We start from the raw sequence: 25,421 nt of genomic DNA on the forward strand, positions 1-25,421 counted from the left end.
ACTTAAGTGACTTAATTAAGTGGCTGTAGGTATAGACTAGATGGTAGAGGTGGAAATTTGAAGATTCCCTCAAGGTGGGAGGGGTATTCTGGGACAGCTTCAGTTCGTTTGCAGAACATTGCTTTTCTCAACGTCTTTCTCAGGGTTGCTGAGCCAAAGATGCTGAGGCAAAAGAGGCTGGTTTATAATTCTGCCAGTCTTTTTGATCTTGGTGTGAGCGTGTGTACACACACACATGCACACACACATACACACACACAGCACCCAGAATGAGGAAATGTTTTATCTTTCTTTCTTTTTTTTTCAGGGAAGCTGAAGACTCTCTTTCAATCACAGTTGTTCGCTGCACATCGGTAAATCTCTTGCTACATCACGTTAGTTTTATTCTTCTCATCCCCAAGATCCCAACCCACAGTGGGATATCCTTCAGAGAATGAATAGGGAAGGCAATGGCAGAAGGGACAGTGGCCAGGCAGTGGGCAGGCAGGCACTCAACGTTGCCTGAAGACAGCCAACGCATCAGTGTTGTGGAGGAAACAGATATGGGTCCAGGTTTCCAGAACTTGTGGTCCAGCTAAGGAGACAGATCCATGATTACACAAAGTGGGATGATGATAAGTGTACCAAACGACAAGTTTCAAGATAAGTGTAGTGTGTTGCGACTTTGGGCAAGTCATTAAGTTTCAGTTGGCATTTTTGTAAAACAGTGGTGATGACAATAATTGTCTTGTTTCTCTAATGCATTGTTATGAGGACAAGTGAGGTGTTGGATATGAAAGTGTGTCATCAGCTCTGAAGCTCATCACAAGACAAGGGGTGGCATAGACAATGGACTGGGAGGAAGTGGCAATCCTAAACACCAGAGGCCAAGGAGCCCTTTATCTGTGACAGGAAAAAGTATATAATCAAGTCATAAGAGGAAGAACTACCAAGGAGGAAAAGTTGACAGAAAACTCTCATCCGGAGTGACTTCAATATATACCTCTTAGCCTTGGCCACATAAAGACAAAAAAATAAATAGGGGCATGGGGAATTTCAATAAGCATTTAATAATCTAACCTAATTGACCACATACTATGCTATCAAAGAAACTCAATAAATTACCCAAATAACAAACTATATATCTCTTCCAAATATAATAAAATAGGAATTAATAACTATCAACAACTTAATTAAAACTATCCAGCCATTCAGAAATATGAATGCAGTCTCTCAAGTCAAGCAGAAAAGCAAAACTATACCGTTCTAGACTAGTTAGGAGAAAAAAAAAATTTGTTTATTTATTTTTGAGAGAGAGAGAGAGAGAGAGAGCATGAACTGGGGAGGGACAGAGAGAGAGAGAGGGAGACACAGAATCCAGTGCAGCCTCCAGGCTCCAAGCTGTCAGCACAGAGCCCGACACGGGGCTCACACCCATGAACTGTGAGATCATAACCTGAGCCGAAGTTGGATGTTCAACCGTCTGAGCCACCCAGGCACCCCAGTTAGGAGAAAATTTTAAACTAGAAGTCTGGTTTTAACAATTTATGTGCAGTTGAAACTATACTCAGGGTAAAATTTATGGCCTTAGGTGATTTTATGATTTAATAAGGAAATTGGTCAAGTGAAAATTCAGTGAAAGAAGTTGGAAGAAACAACTAATAAAACAAACAAAGCAGAATAAAGAAACAACAAAAATCTAAATGATGCTTTGGAAAACAAAAATTGTAAATTTGATAAGTAAATCCAAGAGCTAGTTTGTTAAGGGAAAAAAATAAGAAAATAGGAAAACTTTAAGGAAAAGAAATAGATGGGCCCAATGTGAAGAAAAGTAGAATATTTTGAAGAATGTAAAAAAAAATTTTTAACATAAAAAGAGATATATACCATGTTCTTTCATGGGAAGACTATTATGAATACCTTGGTTATTCTCAATGTATATTCTTTTATATATAATAAATAGTATGTATGTATGTATTTATTTATAGATTTCTTTCCAAGTTAGCATACAGTGCAATAATGATTTCAGGAGTAGAATCCAGTGATTCATCCTCTCTGTATAACACCTAGTGCTCATCCCAGCAAGTGTCCTCTTTTTTTTTAAATTTTTTTCTTTAATTTTAATTGTTTTTTAATAATTGACATCCAAATTATCATATAGTGCAACAATGATTTCAGGAGTAGATTCCTTAGTGCCCCTTACCCGATTAGCCCATCCCCCCTCCCACAACCCTTCCAGTAACCCTCAGTTTGTTCTCTATATTTGTGAGTCTCTTCTGTTCTGTCCCCCTCCCTGTTTTTATATTATTTTTGTTTCCCTTCCCTTATGTTCCTCTGTTTTGTCTCTTAAAGTCCTCATATGAGTGAAGTCATATGATTTTTGTCTTTCTCTGACTAATTTCACTTAGCATAATACCCTCCAGTTCCATCCACGTAGTTGCAAATGGCAAGATTTCATTCTTTTTGGTTGGATATATATACAATCCATTGTATATATATACCACATCTTCTTTATCCATTCATCCATCGATGGACATTTAGGCTCTTCCCATACTTTGGCTATTGTTGATAGTGCTGCTATAAACATGGGGGTGCATGTGTCCCTTCGAAACAGCACACCTGTATCCCGTGGATAAATGCCTAGTAGTGCAATTGCTGGGTCGTAGGGTAGTTCTATGTTTAGTTTTTTGAGGAACCTCCATACTGTTTTCCAGAGTGGCTGCACCAGCTTGCATTCCCATCTCATATTAATGTATATTCTTAATGTGAATTCAAACTCCCCATGGGACTTGTACTTGGATTTTGACAGTTTATCAAAGTGAGACACATCAAGAAGATCTTTTTATAGATGCAAGAAAAGCATTTGACAAAATATAGCATCCTTTCTTGATAAAAACCCTCAAGAAAGTAGGTACAGAAGTAACATACCTCAACATTATAAAAGTCATATATGAGAGGCCCACAGCGAATATCATCCTCAATGCGGAAAAACTGAGAACTTTTCCCCTAAGGCCAGGAACATGACAGGGATGTCAACTCTCATCACTGTTCCTCAACGTAGTACTGGAAGTCCTAACCTCAGCAATCAGACAACAAAAAGAAATAAAAGGCATCCAAATTGGCAAAGAAGAAGTCAAACTTTCACTCTTCACAGATGAAATGATACTCTACATGCAAAACCCAAAAGATTCTACCAGAAACCACTAGAACCGATACATGAATTCAGCAAAGTTGCAGAATTTGTTGCATTTCCATACTGAAGTAGCAGAAAGAGAAATCAAGGAATCAATTCCATTTACAATTGCACTAAAAATTGTAAAATACCTAGGAATAAACCTATCCAAAGAGGTAAAATATCTATACACTGAAAACTATAGAAAGTTTATGAAATAAACTGAAGAAGACACAAAGAAAAACATTTCCATGCTCATGGATTGGAAGAACAAATATTGTTAAAATGTCGATACTACCCAAAGTAATTTACACATTCAATGCAATTCCTATCAAAATAACACCAGCATTCTTCACAGAGCTAGAACAAACAATCCTAAAATTTGTATGGAACCGGAAAAGACCCCAAATAGCCAATGCAATCTTGGAAAAGAAAACCAAAGCAGGAGGCATCACAATTCTGGACTTTAAGCTGTATTACAAAACTGTAATCATCAAGACAGTATGGTACTGGCACAAAAACAAACACATAGATTAATGGAACAGAATAAAGAACCCAGAAATGGACTTATAAATGTATGGCACATTTTCGACAAAGCAGGAAAGAGTACCCAATGGAAAAAAAGACAATCTCTTTAACAAATGGTGCTGGGAAAACTGGACAGCAACATGCAGAAGAGTGAAACTTGACCACTTTCTTACACCATATAGAAAAATAAATTCAAAATGAATGAAAGACCTAGATGTGAGATAGGAAACTATCAAAATCCTAGGGGAGAACACAGGCAGCAACCTCTTTGACCTCAGTAGTAACAATTTCTTACTAGACACGTCTCCAGAGGCAAGGGAAACAAAACGAAAAATGAACTGTTGGTATCTCATCAAGATAAAAGCCTTCTGCACAACGAAGAAAACAATCAGTAAAACTAAAGGGCAACTGACAGAATGGGAAAATATATTTGCAAATGACATATCAGATAAAGAGTATCCAAAATCTATAAAGAACTTCTTAAACTCAACATCCAGAAAACAATCCAGTGAAGAAATGGACAGAAGACATGAAAAGACACTTTTCCAAAGAAGACATCCAGATGGCTAACAGACACATGAAAAGATGCTCAACATCACCCATCATCAGAGAAATACAGATCAAAACCACAACGAGATACTACCTCACACCTGTCAGAATGGTGAAAATTAACAACTCAGGAAACAATAGATGTTGGCAAGGATGCAGAGAAAGGGGAACCCTTTTGTACGGTTGGTGGGAATGTGAACTTATGCAGCCACTCTGGAGACTTATTTTTCCTCAAAAAGTTAAAAATAAAACTACCCTATGACCCAGCAATTGCACTACTAGCTATTTTTCCAAAGGATACAAAAATGCTGATTCGAAGGGACACATGCACCCCAGTGTTTACAGCAGCAGTATCAACAATAGCCAAATTATGGAAAGAACCCAAATATCCATTGACTAATGAATGGATAAAGAAGATGTGGTATAGGGGGCACCTGGATGACTCAGTTGGTTAAGCATCCGACTCTTAATTTCAGCTCAGGTCATGACCTCACAGTTGATGAGTTTGAGCCCTGCATCAGGCTCCACGCTGTCAGCATGGACCCTGCTTTGGATCCTCCCTCTCCCTCTCCCTCTCTCTCTCTCAAAATAAATAAATTAACTTAAGGGGCACCTGGGTGGCTCAGTTGGTTGAGCATCTGACTTTGGCTCAGGTCATGATCTTACTAGTTCATGAGTTTGAGCCTGCATCAGGCTCTGTGCTGACAGCTTGGAGCCTGTTTCAGATTCTGTGTTTCCCTCTCTCTCTGCCCCTCCCCTGCTCGCTCGCTCTCTCTCTCTCTCTCTCTCTCTCTCTCTCTCTCTCAAAAATGAATAAACATTAAATAAATAAATAAAATTAAAAAGATGTGTGTGTGTATACACACACACACACTCATACATACACACAATGGAATACCACTTAGCAGTCAAAAAGAATGAAATATTTCCATTTGCAACAACATGGATAGAACTAGAGTGTATTTATGCTAAGCAAAATAAGTCCATCAGAGAAAGACAAATATCATATGATTTCACTCATGTGGAATTTAAGATAAACATAGGGGAAGAGAAGGAAAAATAAGATAAAAACAGAGAGGGAGGCAAACCATAAAAGACTCTTAAATTACAGAGAACAAACTGAAGGTTGCTGGAGGGGAATCAGTGGGGGGATGAGCTAAATGAGTGATGGGTATTAAGGAGGGCACTTATTGGGATGAGCCCGGGGTGTTATATGTAAGTGATGAATCACTGGGTTCTACTCTTGAAACTAATACTACACTGTATGTTAACTAACCTGAATCTAAATAAATAAATATCTTTAAAAAAAAAAGTAATGAGGATGGCCTTGATGTACCAGATTTTAAAACTAATAAGGCTAAAATAATTAAACAAGATATTGATAAAATGTTGAATATGTCAGTGTAATCCAATAGAAAGTCCTAGAATAGGTATTGATATAAGAATTTAGTATGTGGTAAATATGGCGTCCCAAATCAGTGGGAGAAAAGATGATCATTCATGAAATCAAGCTAAGACGTTTCCTTAAGCACTTGAAAAAAATAAAGTCTCATGTCACATCATTTGATGTAATAATAATTAAATATAAAAAAACACAGAAATGTAGACAATATGGTTGGGTGTCTATCTGGTCGTAGGTTGTGGAAAGAATTCCTAAGTATACGGGGAGTGGGAGGAAGCACAATGGAACAAGCAGCTATTTGATTATGTGAAAAAAATTAAATTTCTATGACCCCAAAACTTCACAACACAAAACAAAGAAATTGTGGTCTTTTCTCATTTTTGACAAGTATTGTCTTTTGTTTTTATTTCTTGGAAATAGAATAGGGAAAAAGCAACCTATATAGGATTAAGATGTTTGCCATAAATATGACAGACCAAGTGCTTTTGTGAACAAATAAATGGAGATTCTTCTAAGAATTTGTCTATGAAATAATGTGAAACCAATGTATTAAAAAAAGTACACTGAAAGCTAATCAGTATAAATGGTTGTACAGGTGTTAAGGGATTCTTTTTATTTAGCTGATTAGCATCTCAATGGAGAACATCTTAAACTTAATTAGATGTTTTTTTTTTTTCCTGCTGTTTTCAAGAAATGAAAGCAAAAGATAACACTTGTTAAGTCAATAAGAAGGAAATAGAGGGGTGCCTGGGTGGCTCAGTCCCTTAAGCATCTGACTTCGGCTCAGGTCCTGATTTCACGTTTGTGAGTTCAAGCCCCACATTGGGCTCTATGCTGACAGCTCAGTGTGTGGAGCCTGTTTCAGATTGTGTCTCCCTCTTTCTCTGCCCCTCCTTGTCACCCCCCCTTCTTGAAAATAAATAAAACATTAAAAAAAATTAAAAAAGAAAAAAAGGAAATAGATTATAGTTGCATCCTCTTAAAAATGGAGTGTAGGGAGAGGAAAACTAATGTGTTACAGTACCACTCCTGAGATTCCCATGAGGTTCCCAAGAAGAGGAGGATGTGAATGTTGTGCTTCACAGGTCCTGCAGGAAAAGCTGACATTGGCCCATACCCTGAGAAATGCCCTGAGTATTATCTAGCCCATTCAGGCCTCTTGCCAGGAGTTATATGATCATAAGACAAATGATCATATATGTCTTATTTCAGCAAGGATGCTCATCTTTGCCATAGCGGATTCTTAGAGTTCTCAAATGACTTGAAATTGATTAGGAATGATAAAATCCAAAGTTGGGGCATGCCTGGCTGGCTTAGTTGGTGGAACATGCGACCCTTGATCTTGGATTGTGAATTTGAGCCCCACATTGTGTGTAGAGATTACTTAAAAAATCTTTAAAAGGGGGCGCCTGGGTGGCGCAGTCGGTTAAGCGTCCGACTTCAGCCAGGTCACCATCTCGCGGTCCGTGAGTTCGAGCCCCGCGTCAGGCTCTGGGCTGATGGCTCGGAGCCTGGAGCCTGGAGCCTGTTTCCGATTCTGTGTCTCCCTCTCTCTCTGCCCCTCCCCTGTTCATGCTCTGTCTCTCTCTGTCCCAAAAATAAAAATAAAAAACGTTGAAAAAAAAATCTTTAAAAGAATAAATAAAATTCAAAGTTGGAATTTTAATTACTGCTTCTCTAAAACATAGAATTTTGGGGGAGGGGTGCCTGGGTGATTTAGTCAGTCGAGCGTCCGACTCTTGATTTTGGTTCTGGTCATGATCTTACAGTTTTTGAGTTTGAGCCCCGAGTCAGGCTCAGTCCTGATGGTATGGAGCCTGGTTGGCTCCATTTTTTGTGTGACAGAGTGTGTATCCTTTCTCAAGGCAGCTAGTTTCATGGTTGAGTGGTTCTGAATGTGAGAGAGTCCCTACTTCCCTGTGACTGCCCCCAACTAGTGGTAGTCAGGGCACATCTACTTTGTAAGAAATAAATTGGTGAAGATTTGGAATTGTGGCCTTCTCTTATCCAGGCTAACCACTGTCCCATCAACTCTTCATCGTAAGATGCTTCTCTGAATTCTCACTTTTCTGATAGCTTTCTGCACAGATTCCAGTTTTTATGGTGGTCTTCCCAAACCATGGCACCCAGAAAGGAATACAGCTCCACCTACGGTCAACTGGTGAGAGTACCCAGGGAACAGACAGTGTATTTCCAACATGCACCAAATACACTTGTGAAGCCGAAGATTGGGTTAAGATTTTAGTAGGCCCAGTCACACTCTTGGCTTGGGTGAACGTTATGGTTGACCAAAAACTAAGGCTGGTTTTCAAATGAATAGCTTCCAAGCCCCCATCCCATGCTGTGCAATTGATTTTTTTGATCCTCAGTGCCACATTTCACATCAATTCCTGTCAAATCATGTTGTTTTGGCCCAGTGTTCTGGCACGCTGAGGTTGTACCATCCAGAAATTACAGAACTGGAATGCCGTCATCAGCTGTACTCATTCTCACTTCCTGCCAGGGATCCACCTCTTCCCACGCTTCTCTGACTTCCTCCATTACCCAGCCAGTTGATTTTCTTTTCTGATCCAGCTCTGGACTTTACTCTTGCAGGATTGCTGTCTCCAAGGTGGGAGATGATAACAGTTGTCCCGCCCCGCCATGGATTCTTTTTCTCTTTGCATCTTCCCCCCCACCCCCACCCCCGTTTTGCCCCTGATTTCTCATTCCTTTGAATCTTAGGGTAGTGATGGTTTTACCTGTCACTTTAACCCATCACTTTACTCTGTTCCCTTCAGCTCTGGACGTCAGGGCTGTCAAGCCCCTCTTGTACCCTCTTGTGTTTGTTCTTCGTGATTTTTTGGCCTCTGGCCCATAGCGGCACCTGCTCCTCAAGTTTCCCACACATCTCTTTTAGATTTCCTGTTTCTTCATCTTTCTTCCCAAATTTCTGCTGCCTGAGATCTGATGACACCTTGTAGCTCTGTTTCATTCACAGGTTTGGTAAGTACACTTTCTCTGATTTCATCCAAGGCATTGATAAACATCATTAATGGAGACTGAGCCAAAGGGAGCCTGAGTTGCTTAGTTAAAATATCAGGACAATTTTGAGAACACGTCAACTAGTTTTGAATCCTCCTAATGGCTCTGCATCTGGCCTTCTTTACAGGGGGATTATAGGAGACCTTATCAAACATTTTGCAACAATGAAGGAATACTACTATATCCACAGGACCCTGCCTTATCAATCTGGAATCCCATCTTCAAAAGAAAAATGAACTTGGTTGGCTCTGACTTATTCTTGGTAACACCATATTGGTTACTAGTGATCAATGACTAAAAAGCTCTCTGACCACCTCTTATCTTGGATTTTGCCAAGAAATAATAACAAACTTTACCAATCTGTGTTTTCCTTAATCTTCCATGTTCATTTTCTGGGAAATTTGATAATTAACCAGCTTTAATCTCCTAATATTTTTTTCTGTTTTCTCTTTTGTGGATGATACCAAGTCTCTCATCCCCTAGCTTCACTGGTACAGGTGTCTTGAACTCATTCAAAGAAGTCTGATAGTTTTATCACCAATTTTGGGTTGTAACTTTCTTTTTCCCCTTCGTCTGTCTCTTCTGATTGGAAAATCATTCTGCTTGAAGAAGAAAGCAAATCAAGGTTAAGTAATTTCTGGAGTTGAGGGATCACCAGACAGGTTTACCTCTTCCCTGGGAACATTGCTATTTCCCCTTCTCCTTTTACTAAATTTTTTAAAAAACTATATATTTGAGATACTGAATCATAGTCATGAACCCTATTATTCCAAGGCTCTAGTTACCTATAATATCAAACTTCAGGGTCACTTCTTCACTTCATGTACTTAATGGCATTGGTCTGTTGATATCTGAGGTTATGAGCATTGTCTCCAGTAGTTTCTCTGGTTGCTGTTATATCTCTTTTCCCGCAGCTACACAATATGTGGTCCAGAGCTCCATCTTGAAACTCGTAACACATGGAAACATTCTAGAGCCTGGCCTAAAGGACTATCCAGACCAAGGAAACACAGCATGCGAGGCTGGGAATAACACAGCAGGATTCCATCCAGGAACATCACATCCTGTTGGTCTAGGTCATACAAGTTGCTGTTCATTGTGTCACAGTTTAACCTGATACAATCTAGCCAGAGGCTTAATTACATACTCATACCAAACTGTGATGACTCTTTCTACTTCTGGGGAAAGAGGGCACCACCCAAAAGATGAGAAGAGCAAAGAGGGGCCAAGGATAAATCACAAGGGTCAGAGCTTCAGGGAGCCCTGGAGGTTTTTGGACCCAACTCTAACATTGTACATAGGAAGACTAAAGACCAAAGAGGAGCGATAACTTGGCCAAAGTCACACAGTTATTTTGTCTTATTTTACACACAGAGAACTGGTTTTCTTCCATAATAATTTGTGTTTGAGTTAGGTCTTACAACTGTTGAGTAGCAGAACTTGAGTCTTCTTGTTCACAGGCCATTTCTTGTCTTTGTCATACACAACCATTTCACCACCATACTGAATCTTCAACTGTTCTCAGACACATACGAACATTGTCTGGGTTGGGATCCATAGACTTTATGAAAAGAGTTCTTTGGTGAGATGCTGTCCTTCTCTGTGGGTTTTCATTGAGTCCTCAACAGCTGTCAGAGGTTTTGCTTTTGTTTTTAAGAAATGAGAAGACGTGTAATGACTTTTACAAAAGTCCTGTTCTAAAATGTGTCATGTTAATGTTTTGCAGGGAGTCCCCAAGTCATCCTTCCTGACTGAGGAGAAGAGAGCTCGGCTAAAGACCAACCCTGTGAAGGTGCACTTTGCTGAGGAAGTGCTTGTCAGTGGACACAGCCAGGTGCGTCACTAGTTAGGGGGTTGAAATTACTCTGCATGAAGCTGGTGAGCTACCTCCTGGCACCTACCTCCTTGAGACTCTGGAATCTTGCAGCCCAGAGAGGATACCAGGGGAGTGCAGTCGGTTTGCTAGAGGTTCTGAGCACCCTCAGTAAGATGCCTGCAGACCACGGACAGGGAGAGCCAGGGAGAGAAGCACTGGGTGTGGCTTTCTTTTGTTCTGTGACTCCATTCTCTTGCCCATGAAATGTCAACAGACTGCAAATACTAATTTCTTATTTTGAACCTTCAAACTTAGTGTTCCCTCTAAAGGTTGATATTGATTAGTGATGGTAGTGGTGGGGATTGATTGGCTTTCTTTTCCCCCAAGAGCCCATTATGTGTTTAACTTCTATTATGTGAATCTAAACTTTTTGGATACATAATCCTTGGTCATCACAATACCCTGCAAGGGAGGTATTTTAACACAAGAGGAAGCAGAAGCTGAGAGAGTTTAAGACAATTAACCTCTCAGATCACATAGCAAGAAGATATAAAAGCCCAGGTCTGTGTGACTTCAGTCCTTTTATTTTCCATTCTAACATACCATCTAGTCCTTTTTGATACGGAGAGATCCAGGATTAGGGGAGGACAAATTTGTAAAGGAAAATATTGGTGGAGTTTATGTTTTTAATGTGGGCTGTTGGATAAAAGACTTATTCATAGTTACACATTTTCTTCCCAATGGCCTGAAACTATTGCCATTCTGCATTCAGCACTCAATATTAGATTTTGAAACTTTCAAGTCAGAGCTTGTCCTTGTCTGGTCTTCTCGCCATAGAGACCTGCACATGGAGAGGGGTGGCCATTTTAACAAAGGGTTCCGGGTGAACTGGTTCACCTCTGCAGAACACTTATTTTCTACCTTGCCTGCTACTTAACAGACCACACCTTCATTAGACCTGAGAGTGGAAGGTGGATTTGTTCATGAAGGGGCCAGTGGGAGGCTTCATGCATTAGAAAAGGCCTGAGATCCTGTCACGCAGCCATTTTTTATCTCTGTGTGTGTGGTTTTTAAAAAAATTTTTTAATGTTTGTTTTTGAGAGAAAGAGAGACAGAGCATGAGTGGGGGAGGGGCAGAGAGAAGGAGACACAGAATCCGAAGCAGGCTCCAGGCTCTGAGCTGTGGCCCCAGAGCCTGATGCGGGGCTCAAACTCACGAGCAGTGAGATCATGACCTGAACTGAAGTCAGGCACTTAACTGACTGAGCCATCCAGGCACCCCTCTGTGTGTCCATGCTGGTGGAAATGGATTGAACCTCTCTAGCAAATTAAATTTAGATTCAGTGTGTATTTTTAGGAGTAATACACAGTGATGAGAAGTAGGGGCTAGAACCAGTTCACGGGACAGGTAGAGAATAAAGGTTCTGCGGATGTGAACTCGATCACCCGGATCCTGTGTTAAAATGGCTCCCATTCCCTGCTTGCTGGTATTGTGAGAAGACCAGGTACAGACAGGTTTGACCTGAACTGGCTACAAAAACTGGTTCAGAATTTTGGTAAGGGTGGGAGTCTAGAGAAAGAGGGTTCTAAAAAGGTGTCTCCGGGGAGACTTGCGGGTCAGAGCACCAAGTTTCTGTATCAGCCACTTAAGGCAGAGATAGCAAAACCAGTGAGAGTTCATCACTGTGACCTACCTACTCATCCTTTCAAATGTTTAAAAGATGATAAAATTGGTTGTTAACCTTTCCTCCTGAAAGCAGCATAAGACACCAGAAAAATTTTAAATAGTAAGCTAACATTTGCAAAATGCTTAACTTTGCTAATGGTTAAGACCAGGTGTGGGCAGGTTTGACAAATAAAGAAAAAAAAAAAAAAATGGAAGTCCTGATGCTGAGAAAGTAGCCACAGTCATGCACTAACTGGTAGCTTTGTACATTGGTTTCATGTTTTTTGTGTGGGGGAAGAAACAAAGCATAATGAATGCCATAAAAAGTGGCCAAAGGTTCACATTGCTATTAATTTAGTCTATAAAATAATTCAAATTAAAATTCATGTGTTTAAAGATATCTATAGTACTGATATTTAAAATAGAAAAAAATTAGGGATGCCTGGGTGGCTCATTTGGTTAAGTGTCTGACTTCAGCTCAGGTCATGATCTTGCGGTCCAGTCTGTGGGTTCAAGCCCCGCGTCAGGCTCTGTGCTAACAGCTCAGAGCCTGGAGCCTGCTTCAGATTCTGTGTCTCCCTCTCTCTGTCTGCCCCTTCCCCTCTCATGCTCTCTCTCTCTCTCTCTCAAAAATGAATAAACGTTAAAAAAAATTTTTTTAACAAATAAATAAAATAGAAAATAGAAAAAAATTGGAAATAATGTTAAATGTCTAGGGCCGAGGAATGGTTCAATCAATTCTGGTATTTAAAATCAATAGAGGATTTTAAGTCCATTAAAATGATAAACATTAAACCCACATTAAAAAGTGTATATGAGGGGCGCCTGGGTGGCGCAGTCAGTTAAGCGTCCGACTTCAGCTCAGGTCATGATCTCACGGTCTGTGAGTTCAAGCCCCGCATCAGGCTCTGTGCTGACAGCTCAGAGCCTGGAGCCTTGCTCAGATTCTGTATCTCCCTCTCTCTCTGCCCCTCCCTTGCTCAAAAATAAATAAAAATATTTTTTAAAAAAAGTGTATATGAAATACGTGTTGAATAAAAAGTGAAAATAGAAACTGTGCGTGTTCCATTACTGCAGCTCTCTAAAACTGATTTACAGGTATAGATAAAAATTGAAAGAAACCTTAGAGAAAAGTAAATGGTTGTAGTTATGTGATGCTGTTATGGAGGTATTTTTTGTAAGTCCCAAATAATAAAATCTCAAGGAAGAAATTTTGCCCTTGGGAAATCCGAAGTGAAGGTCATCCTAAACACCTGAAACCAGAGAAGTGAGGTGATCACAGAGCAAGCAGTTTGAAATCCCTCCTCCCTGCTTGTGACACAGCATGGGGATCTGAACTCATCTCTTTTTCCTCCATAAAAATACTGTGTCTTTTTTAAAGTTATAGAGACTGATGTGTGTGTGTCTTACCTAAAAGATACAAGTGCCCTTATATTCAGAAGATACATAATTCTCCTCTGAAGTAGACTGTCAGTTTTTTGGGATGTTTTGTTTTGTTTTGTTTTGTTTTGTTTTGTTTTGTTTTGTTTTGCAAAAAGATGATAAGCTTCTCTACTCGGGTGGGCTTTATACCCAAACTCTTTGCAGAGATTATACCTGGGAGCAATTTTAGCTCAAATCTTAGGAACTCTAGAACTGCTTGCTCACTGATTCTGGAAGGACACCAACCCCAAGGGCCCTCTTTATTTACAGCTAAACCCTCAGCTGTCCCTTTTTTATGAGACTAGCTAGTCCTGGCGGGATTCTTGAGCCCAAAGGGATCATTCCCTTGCCTTGTCCCACTGCAGGGATTCTGGCTGGCTTGGGGTTACCAAACACAGATTATTCCTGTGCCACCTTCCCCAAAACAACCCTCCAGGTGTGGCAGAATCCCTTGGGAGATTCTGCAAGTCCTGGGCGATGGTTGGGATGAGTGAAGGTGGGGAGCAGCCCTCTGCCCTTTGGGAATGCAGCAGGAAAATGGGGGGGGGCACTCTGAGGTAGTTTCCCACCCCATTCAGCCCCCCAGCTTCCCCAAGGGAAGGCTGTCTTGGAGAGTGTGCATGCTTGTCATCTGACTTATTAAGCTGTATCTCATAAGGCTAGCAACCAAAGATACTGAAGTGGCAGCTGATGGCTGTGGGGCCTTATTCAGGCTCATGCAGTGCCATCAGTATGCTCAGGCAGGGCTCACTCCTCTCCACCCTCTCACGTCTGACACTTCTAGTGAACGAAGCGTGCCTGTCTCTGTGTGACATAGACCTGGTCCATTGGAGAAATCTCCAAATGCCAAGAAGCAGCCCACGTCCTGGTGAGGAGGCTAGGGAGGATCCTGCTCTCTGCACCAAGCAGGGCCAGGGGAGCTGAGGACTAGTCACACCCAGGGGAGAGGAAGGGCCAGTTTCAACACTACTTTTGTGTTTTCTAGGGTAATTCTCTGCTGTGTATGCCCAACGTGCTCAAGCTGTACTTGGAGAATGGACAGACCAAAGCTTTCAAGTTTGAGGCAAACACAACTGTGAAGGTATTTAGAGTAAATCTGAGTCTTTTTCCCAAGGAGAATTTGCTGGCTCCCAGGACCCCCGGGCATCTTGCCCTGAAGCTGTCTTGGTGCTCTTACAACCGTCACGGTCTGGGCACCTATAATAAGCCAAGCACCGTGTTATCTCATTAGTTGTACAACCACCCAGCAAGATGTATTTTTATCACTATCTTCCAGGGGAGGAAATCTGGGATCAGAGGGATGAAGTACCCAAGGTCCTATTACAACTTGTAAGCCTTCACCCTTAATCACTGGGCTCCCTGCCTCTTGTATGTGACCCCATTTGCTACCCAAAAGACTAGTGCAGCCAAAGACTCAAGCAGTATGTCAGAGTGGGCCCAAGAGTCTGCATATTCTGTTCTGGGGTGAAGTCAGTTCAACTTCTTTTTGACAGGCTCCTCTGTATGAGGATGGGTGGGAGGAGGTGCTCTGGGGGGGCAGGGAGGGGTGTACAGACTAGGTAAAGTGTGGTTTTGTCTTCCAGAAGCTTGTAGTCTAGTTGAGGGAGGTTGGACATTCAAGGAGCTCCCAGGTCCCGGGCAGGATGAAATAAGGTCTGCAAAGAGAGGGACAAGGAAGCACTCTGCTTGCAAGGGAAAAGCACCATCTGCTCCTTCCCATCAGAGAAGGCTTTGCAAAAAAACAGCTGGACCTGAGCTAAGCTTTGAAGGGCAGTCAAGAATTCAGTAAGGGAAGGTGGGGACACGACTGTTGGCAGGGGTTGGGGGTACTAATGCACATGTACTAATGCAGAGAGCCAATAAGACAGGCATTGCCCAGGAAGTAGTAATCCATCCAATGACACTGGACCACTGGCCATTTTCTTTTAGGAGGAGTGAGAGAGGGCGCAGGCTGGCTGGGGAGGGCGTTGAGTGACATTCATAGAGAGTAAGGGATGGCACAGCAGTTTCTGAACAAGAGAGTAAATGGTGTTAGAGCGAGGCTCCAGTGAAGAAGCAAACAAAGGGGGTTCAGGTGGGCAGCTATACATACAGTAGCCAAGACATACGCACGTACACACACACTCACACACATGTACCCCCCCCCATGCACACATATGTGCATACAGCCAGTGTTCCTCTCTGTCACCTTCCTTTGGCAATTCCTAGAGCTGCTCCAAGTGCCCTATCCAATTCTTGCCTCAGCATGACTGAGGAGAAGCTGGAGAAAGCCTCTCTGCACTGGGGAAGACCACACTCAGAGGAGGAAGAGGAGGGAGGAATGGATTTGTTAAGTGTTTACCACATGTCTGCTTTCCTGGGCACTTCCTTGTGTACTGTCTCCTTTAATGCCTCCAGTAACGTTGTAAAGTGATGAGTATTATCCCCATTTGCACATGATAACACAGGCCCAAGAGATGCCCAAATTGTCAGGGTCAACTAGCTCATAACTGGCTTCAAACTTGGTCTATTTCTTTTTTTTTTAATTTTTTTTCAACGTTTTTTATTTATTTTTGGGACAGAGAGAGACAGAGCATGAACGGGGGAAGGGCAGAGAGAGAGGGAGACACAGAATCGGAAACAGGCTCCAGGCTCCGAGCCATCAGCCCAGAGCCTGACGCGGGGCTCGAACTCACGGACCGCGAGATCGTGACCTGGCTGAAGTCGGATGCTTAACCGACTGCGCCACCCAGGCGCCCCAAACTTGGTCTATTTCTGAACCCCGCATCAGAGCTTGCCACGCTACCATTCTGCACCAAAGTTTTGCAAACGAATTAGACAAGGTTTCTACTCCTGTCATCTTTGATCTAAAAGCATTGGAATGGGGGGGGGGGGCGCCTTGGTGGCTCAGTCTGTTTAGTGTCCGTCTTTGGCTCAGGTCATGATTTCACAGTTCGTGAGTTCGAGCCCCGCATCGGGCTCTGTGCTGACAGCTTAGAGCCTGGAGCCTGCTTAGAATTCTGTGTCTCCCTCTCTCTCTGCTCCTCCCCACTCATGCTCTGTCTCTCTCTCCTTCAAAAATAAATAAAAACATTAAAAAAAAAAAAAAACACTGGAATCGGGTGCCTGGGTAGCTCCGTTGGTTAAGCGTCCAACTCTTGATTTCAGCTCGGGTCATGATCTCATGGTTCATGGGATAGAACCTCGCATTGGGCTCCGTGCTGACAGCATGGAGCCTGCTCGGGATTCTTTCTCTCTTTCTTTCTCTCTCAAAATAAATAAATAAACATTAAAAGAAGTGCACTGGAATGGAAGAGAATGATTTATTTAGAGTGAGCCCCGCTTTGGTGGCCAAAAAGACTTTGAGATGATTTATAATAAGAGCACACACCACAAAGGAATTAGACCCAAGATGATAGATAGACAGAGTTGGGGAAATGAGCAAGGATTTAGCTGGTAGAATACTGGTTAATTTTACTTTCTCTGTAGTAACCAAAATTTTAAAAGCAAGTCTTTTAGTTCTTTATGACAGAGAGGCATGAGGGAAGATACAAACAAATCCTGTGGGTCAAAAAAAAAAAAATTTACTTTCAGTTCATGATTGACATGAACTTTTCTTCCTGGCTCCCTTACAAAGGGGAGCAAAGCTTTTACCTTAGAAAACCCACTTTCTCTAAGTCTAGAAAAATAATATATCATTCAACCCAGTGAACATTTGTGTGCCAGAAGAGCTGTCAGGGATAAAGAAACAAATTCCTCAGTGTCACACCCAAAAGGAGCCCAGAGACCTGGCGTGGGGCCTGAGAGGGGGAGGAGAGGAGACCTGGGGCTAACTCAGTGTGAACCGAGGCAGGTGCAGTGTGCTCAGGGTCATGACAGTGGGACATAAAAATGGTGTGGTAGGGGCACCTGGGTGGCTCAGTCGGCTAAGCGTCCGACTTTGGCTTAGGTCATGATCTCACAGTTCGTGGGTTCGATCCCCACATCGGGCTCTGTGCTGACAGCTTAGAGCCTGGAGCTTGCTTTGAATTCTATGTCTTCCTCTCTCTCTGTTCCTCCCCTGTTCATGCTCTGTCTCTCTCTCTCTCTCCTTCAAAAATAAAAACATTAAAAAAAAAATTTTTTTTAAATGGTGTGGTAAGGCTGCGGGGCACAGAGACCTGCCAGCTGGAGGGCAAGGAAAAACCTCCAGGGAGGCTGACTTGGAAAGATAGACAGACTTTTGACAGGAATAGGCCATGAGCGGTGTGTGAAGACAGCATCCACGGGGAATGGGGAATGGCATCTACAAAGACCCAAAGTTGGGAACTTTGGACAAGAGGACAGGGCTTGTGAGCAGAGTGCATTGGAAGAGGCAGCAGAAGATCAAGTGGGAGAAGTGGATTGGCACCCGATACTGGAGAGCTTTGAATATTAAGCTGAGGAGTTTGGATTTGGCCTAGTGGGCCATGGGGTGGGGGAGGGTATCCCTGAATATTCTTGAGCAAGAGAGCATAATCAGTACACAGCACAAGGTTTAGACAACTCCCTGTAGATCAGGGGTCAGCAAACTTTTTCTGTAAAAGGCCAAACAGTAAATATTTTAGGTTTTACAGGCTGTAGGGTCTCTGTCACAGTTCCTCAACTCTGCCATTGTAGCAAACAGACATGGCTGTGTTCCCATATAACTTTAATTACAAAACCAAGCAGTGGGCTGGATTTGACCTATGGGCTGCGATTTGCCGACCTCTGCTCTAGATGCAAGGTGGAGGTCAGATGGATAGTAAGATGATCACTAGCATACCACTCTGCAAGGTGGAGAAATGTGTGAGCTCAAGGCACAGTAGACATTGGAGGATGGAGAGGGAGACAGAGTCAAGAGACGGCCTCTCCATCAAGGCCAGTGCAAAGCAGGCATTAGATTAACGTTGCGTTAGATGGATTATTCAGGACTTGGTCTCACTGGTGAGTTATGGAGGGTGATGGAGCAAGTAGAAAGAGGATTCAGACTAGCAGGTAGCACCTGAAGTTTTGGCACTTACTAAACCTGAGCTTTTGGCAGGACATCTTTAATGAGTCTGTGATGATTATTGATTCATTGAGTAAAGGTTTATTGAACGTTACTGAACCCCAGGCTTTGGAGATCTAGTGGAGCACAAGAGAGGCAGGGTTCATATTCTAAGGAGTTTACCATCTAGTGGGTGAAAGACAGTAAACAAGAAAACACATATTAGCGGCTAGCATGTACTGAACACTTGCCATCTGCTAGGTACCATTCAGGCAGAATAAAGAATTTAACCGGGGACACACAATTAGTAGTGGTGGTATGGGTCTAGAACCCATTCACTTAACTTTATTATACTGTCTCTTACTAAAGAACATAGCTGTTATTGAAGCAAATATTAAATATTGGTGAGGGAAATAAACAGGATCTTGGGACAGAGAAGGGAAGGGTCAATCATACAGTGACCAGAGAAGGCATCTCCAAAGAGAGGGAAACAGCTTTGTGAGGAGTGATGGGAAAAGTGTGCCAGGCAGAGGGAACAGCATGTGTGAATGCCTTGTGGTAGCAAAGACCTTGTGATAACATAGGGCCACTGTAGTGAATGAAGGAGAGGAATGTGGCATGGCAACTCTAATGGTTCAGCAGTAATTATCATTCCACCCTACCAGCCACTCTGAGACAGAGGCATCATTATCCATTTTTCAGGAAGAAACTGAGGTTCAGAAATGTTAGATTGATTTCCCAGTTGCAGAGCTGGGTAGGTGGTGGGATTCTGTCTGGTTAGCAGTTGAAAATGCAGACTCCAGCGAGAGTATGAATCCAGAGACCTTGAAGAGAGGCATAAGCCTCCAGTACATGGCTTCAGCCTTCCAAGAAACAAGAGAGGATGACTGTATGGATGTGCTGGAGCCCCAAAGAGAGGGGAGCGGTGGGTGTAGGGCCATGAGGGGTGATGAGAAGTCCCTTATGTAGCCTGGGAAGATTCAGCTGCCTGAGTTGGCAGTGGACCCAGCCAGCACAGGCTTTTTTCTCCCCAGCTGCACCGAGGGGCAGAGAAAAGGTCAAGGAGGTCCTCCCTGCTCTGTGCCTGAGCACGAGGGCCAGACTGCTCTTTGGGTGACTCTTATGTGTCTCTGTGCCTGACAGGACATCATCCTCACTGTGAAGGAGAAGCTGTCCATCCGAAGCATGGAGTACTTTGCACTGGCCCTGGAAGAGCAGTACAACATCTCACGGCTGCACCTACTGCATGAGGAGGAACTTATCCAGCAGGTATACCTGCTCCTTGTGAGGAGAGCCGGGCTGGGCAAGCTACACAACTCAGCCAGAATCTTTGGGATAGGGCTCAGCACATCAGCACTTTCTCATGCCCTCACTCAGCCTGGGGATAACAGGGCAAAAATCAGGACTGATTTTCATATGAAGTATGTGGGGTCCCATTTTGCAGATGTGGAGATAGTGACTTAGAAAGATAAGATGACTGGGGTACCTGGGTGGCTCACTCAGTTCAGCATCTGACTCAGTTTCGGCTCCAGTCATGATCTCCTGGTTTGTGAGTTCGAGCACAGCACTGGGCTCTGCTCTGACAGTGTGGAGCCTGCTTGGGATTCTCTCTCTCCCTCTCTCTTGGCCCATCCCCCATTTGCTCTCTCTGTCTTTCTTGAAATGAATAAATAAACTCAAAAAAGAAGATAAGGTGACTTACTCAAGGTAATGAAACCAATAGAGCCTCATCTTTTGCTTCCAGCTCTGATGATCTTTGAAAAGTCAGAGAAGCATTTCTTACTGGGTCTAAGCCCTTTTTCTGAGACTTACCCCTAAGCTGGTCCCTGATGGATTGGCAGGGCATAGTCTGTCTGTACCAATCAGTCTTTCAGCCTTTCAGTGATTTGTCATACCAACTTTTTAACATGTCTGTTCCATTAGCATTGAAAAAGAAAATCAAATGAAATCCCCAAGATAGTTGAAGTAGAAAAAAAAAGTGAGGTGCATAATATAACAATGTATACTATACTATTATTTGTGGAAAATAAAATAATACACATATATAGAAACACACACACACACACACACACACAGTCTCTGAAGGGGCATATAGGAGACTGGAAATATATTTCTTTTGGAAAGGAGAGCAATTTGATGGGGTCAGTGGGAAACTTTGTTCTTTTGAGCCTTTTACATTTTATACCCATGGGAAAGTCAAGAGCAAAGGTCTGCAGCTGTTTTGGGAAACACTAAAATTGAAATCTCTGAGGACTTTCATTATCTCCTTTTTTTTTTTTTTTTAAGTTACTTTGTGGAATAGCTGTGAGAACAAAGGCAGTTAGAGGATTAACTATGTCCCTTACCCATTGCAGGTGGTAGAAAGGGAGGAGTCACATGACTACCGCTGCCTCTTCAGGGTGTGTTTTGTTCCCAAGGACCCCCTGGACCTCCTGAAAGAAGATCCTGTGGCCTTTGAATACCTCTACCTGCAGGTGACTGGATCTGCCCTTCCTAAAATAACAGTGGTTTTTCTCAAAGATGGCACATTGGGTGATTTTGAACATGAGCTTAAGGCAGTTAAGCAACTCCCTGGTAGGGATTATCTTTATCTGAAGAATAGGCTTGATTATCCTTCAGAATAGTTGCTGTCTTAGGATATTTGCTGCGTATTAATGAAATTTAGGCTTAGCCCTCAATGTGGATGATACATTTTCTACTAACATTTAGAGCTACAGTGTTTTATTGCTTTGAGTGGCATTGGTGCTTCAAAGCCTTATTTCGTTTTTTAAAATGTTTATTTATTTTTGAGAGGGAAAGTGAGTGTGCATGGGGGAGAGGCAGAGAGATGGGGGAGAGAGAGCATCCTAAGCAGGCTCTGTGCTGTCAGTACAGAGTCTGACACAGGGCTTGATCCCATTAACCGTCAGATCATGACCTGAGCCGAAATCGAGAGTTGGATGCTCAACTGACTGAGCCACCCAGGCTCTCCTTCAAAGCCTTATTTTAGAAACGATGAAAAGGAGTCTTGGGAAGCTCACATGAGTTTCCCGGGCCATGCATTTGATGGCAGAGCCAAAAATTGGTTCCTTGACCCTTAGCCTGGTGTTCCCCCTACTTTGCCTGCTTGGGTGAGATGTATCATGTCATTTTTCTGCTGATGAAAAAAGAATCATTTCCAAGGTATTGCCATTGTACCAATGAGGTAACTCAAACTAGATGAATTAACTTGCCCAAATCTTACAGAAATGATGGCAGCAAATAATACCAAAACTAGTTTATATTTGTGTAATGCTGTGTCCTTATGCCTCCTTTCATATGTTATCTAATTTAAACCTCACAGAAACAGCGTAAGGTAGACTTGACTACATTTAGCAATGAGAAGACACCAATGTTCAGAGTCTTAGTAAGTCAACCAAGGTCACATAGCCAAGAATTGGCAGAGCCGGGTCTCAGAGCCTTTCGCCTGAAAGAACTAGGAACACAATCCATGTATTCTCGTTTCCCAATTCCTCTGATGTAATCTCTTCTAGAGCTGCAGTGATGTGCTCCAGGAGCGCTTTGCGGTAGAAATGAAATGTAGCTCCGCGCTCCGGCTCGCAGCCCTGCACATCCAGGAGCGGATCTACGCATGTGCCCAGCCGCAGAAGATCTCTTTGAAGTACATAGAGTGAGTGGCAGGCGACTTCTATGTGCCGTCAACAGCAGCTGGGCTGCATTTATAACTTGGCTGGCCCCTGGCCAGGATGGCCAGATTCCACAGAAAGATGATACTCACCAACCTGCCCATCTGTCTGTTGTCTTTCCATCCATTTCCCTCCCCACTGTCTCGGACCCAGCCCAGCTCCCCCAGATGTCAGAATCTGGCTGCGCACTTGGGGGCAGAAGCCAACTGCAAATAGAATGACATAGGATCCCTTTGTAGATTCCCAGTTCCTGAGAGAATGTCTTGGGATATCCGTTGACAACATCAGTGTAAAGCTCTTCTGAGGGCAGAAATGCCTTGGAAATTAATCTTGTGTGAACCAGTTGTGTGGTATTATATTCCTATTAGAGCAGTTTCAAGTCGTGGGATTCCAACACGTCCTGGTTCGTAGGCTACGTTTTCATTTTTCTCTGGGAACCATCACCCAGGTTTGCTAAGCCATTCACCAAATCTCAACTGTGTCCTGTCTGGGCATCAAAATCAAATGGGGAATCATAATTAAAACATAAAACAGATCCTTGAACCTATTCCTGAAATACTGGGTTAAATCTCTAGGGAATGAGACCTGAGGATCTGTATTCTTATCCAGTTTGTTGGAGAATTTTGAGGCTGTTAGGCTGGTACCATTCTGAAGCATAACCTCAAGGATTCACAGGTGCTGTGTGAGAATGTATTATACATATGTGATCAGTATTTCTGATATGTATTATAGTAAAAAAAAAAAAAAAAGATTGAGATCTCTTCTGATTAACAGGGTATCATACCACACCAAAAGCAACAAGCTCCCAGAAAGATAAGTGGGGCTTAGTTCCTGAATGGCTGGGATTTTTGTGGAGAGAGTGCATGCGTATTAAGTATATATAAATATATGATATTTAATACATAAAGTTATAAATGCATTTTATGTATATTTACACACACTTATGTATACATGTAGATTCTTCTGTTGAGAAAGAGGCTCATAATTGCAGTGTTCTGGGAACACTAAGTTCCTGAATGAAGTGTAATTATGCTCTTCATTAGAGTCGGGTGCACTGTAAAAATGGTGTCTCCGATATCTCATGGCAGGAAGGACTGGGGAATAGAGAACTTTATATCTCCAACTTTACTCCGAAACATGAAAGGCAAAGACATCAAGAAAGCCATTAGCTTCCACATGAAGAGGAACCAGAATTTGCTGGAACCCCGACAGAAGGTAATGTTGTGGCCTCTGATGACACCAACCCTTCCCCTCCCCCAGCTGTCTGTTGTGAAACCTCAGGGAAAGCATTTTCAACATTGTGTGGATTTTAGGCAAGTGATTAACTCTAATTTAAGTCTTTGTTTCCTCCTATTTAAGCAACTTATTTCTGCTGCCCAGCTTCGTTTAAATTATCTACAGATCCTTGGGGAACTCAAGACGTATGGTGGAAGAATCTTTAATGCTACTCTAATGGTACGTATGACAGAAATGCAGATCTCTACTCTTAGAAGGGAACTTAGAGGTCCTCTGAAGATCAGTGTATCTTTTGGCCTAAAATTCCTGAGGACCTGTCAGGTATTTGTTTGGGAAGTGAAATATGACACCATTGGGGAGTGTGTATCATGCTTGGTGCCAGCCCTCTGGCAGATGCTGGGGGAGGCAGAACTCAAAAAACCATGATTTCTACCCTCAAACGATGAAACAAAGTACCCAACAGACAAAAGAGGCCATGAGAAAGGCACAGGACTACTGCTGTGGAGTTTGAAGACAGAGGGTACCGCTGCTGGCTTCTGGTTGAGTATGGGAAGAAGGACAGATTAGGAAAAAGCGAGAAGGTTGGATTGTCCAGATTTCAGTAAGGAGGAAAGGCATTCTGAGGGGAGGGAAATGGACGAGTTTACTCTGGCACTTTGGGTATATAAAGGTGAAGTGGAAGAATTGGAAATCATGAAAGAAATATGAAAATGTATGATTGACTGCAGGCTATGGTCCTGATTGATCATAAGGGAAGAACTACAGGTGGATCTGAGAAGGGAAAAGAGAAGCAAAAGAGCCATCTCCTTTGTTACTCATTCCTCCCCCAGCTTTCTTTTTGGAGCCTGGGCCTGGTGCTCTGTGCTTTTCAGCAGTCTGTGACTGGTGGGCTGCCTCTTACGGGAACTCTCCCCCACTGCACTTAGGCAGCCCCAGAACCCTCCAGCACAAAACCACACAATTTGCCAATTAGAGATTTATGTACATATATAAATGTATATGTACTTATATATACATATATACACATATATATACATATACATATATATGTGTGTGTGTGTATATATATATATATACACATATATATACATATATATATATACGTGTGTGTGTGTGTGTGTGTGTGTGTGTGTGTGTATAAACAAAGCTCCTTTCGGTATATTTGGTGTGCTTCTCAGTCATTTACAATGATGGGTCAGATTAATCAGATTGCTGACCTAACAATGTAGGTGGAAAAAGGGAATCAATGTTTTGACAGAAAGGAAGAGCATCCGATAGGGGAGGGGAAAAATAGTTGAGTCTTTGTACGAGTAGGTGACAAAAGGTTGGAAAGGAGACTAGATCCACAGAAAGGAAGGCTTAAAAGTACAACTTTACTTTTCCCATGGGCCAATCCTATCCTCTCCCAGCTGCCAAGTTCCTGTTCCCAGTCTCCCTTTACTTGTCCTACCTAAGGTAAGAACTGGTAATGGGAGAAGAAGCCAGCCACATTGAACTGGCTTAGGATGCTTGCTGGACACTAGGGACTCCCAGGGAACCTAACATGAGTACAACACTTGAATACAAATAATTATGGTAAGAAGTCACAGCTCAGTGCTATCAGAGCTGTGCAGAGGCTGTGGGGTGGGAATGACATGGAGGAAACGGACTACTCTGGCTTGAGGAGACAGATCAAGCAGATGTTTTCCATAGGCAGTAGGTTTTGATGGAGTCTTTTATTTATTTTATTTTATTTTATTTTATTTTATTTTATTTTATTTTATTTTATTTTATTTTATTTTTTGATGGATTCTTTTATTTATTTATTTTTTTATTTATATATGAAATTTATTGTCAAATTGGTTTCCATACAACACCCAGTGCTCATCCCAAAAGGTGCCCTCAATACCCATCACCCACCCTCTCCTCCCTCCCACCCCCCATCAACCCTCAGTTTGCTCTCAGTTCTCAACAGTCTCTTATGCTTTGGCTCTCTCCCACTCTAACCTCTTTTTTT

General features: G+C 42.4%; 1 protein-coding gene across 10 annotated transcripts in view; it reads left to right on the forward strand.

Annotated features, from left to right (window-relative positions):
- Positions 1 to 25,421, forward strand: part of FRMPD1 (FERM and PDZ domain containing 1) — a 139,924-nt gene that overhangs the window by 104,031 nt on the left and 10,472 nt on the right. For 9 of the 10 annotated variants that reach the window (XM_040481720.1, XM_040481719.1, XM_040481718.1 and 6 more), the window contains 9 exons: positions 308 to 353; positions 8,782 to 8,916; positions 10,381 to 10,488; positions 14,544 to 14,639; positions 19,668 to 19,793; positions 20,879 to 20,998; positions 22,037 to 22,173; positions 23,278 to 23,404; positions 23,549 to 23,644. In XM_040481720.1, the coding sequence (XP_040337654.1) occupies positions 308 to 353; positions 8,782 to 8,916; positions 10,381 to 10,488; positions 14,544 to 14,639; positions 19,668 to 19,793; positions 20,879 to 20,998; positions 22,037 to 22,173; positions 23,278 to 23,404; positions 23,549 to 23,644 (991 nt within the window). The remainder of the gene's footprint in view (positions 1 to 307; positions 354 to 8,781; positions 8,917 to 10,380; positions 10,489 to 14,543; positions 14,640 to 19,667; positions 19,794 to 20,878; positions 20,999 to 22,036; positions 22,174 to 23,277; positions 23,405 to 23,548; positions 23,645 to 25,421) is intronic. The other variant, XM_040481727.1, reaches the window with a different exon arrangement.

The sequence above is a fragment of the Herpailurus yagouaroundi genome, unplaced genomic scaffold (genome assembly GCF_014898765.1).
Source record: "Herpailurus yagouaroundi ecotype Mexico unplaced genomic scaffold, PumYag 160, whole genome shotgun sequence".
Lineage (NCBI taxonomy): Eukaryota > Metazoa > Chordata > Mammalia > Carnivora > Felidae > Herpailurus > Herpailurus yagouaroundi.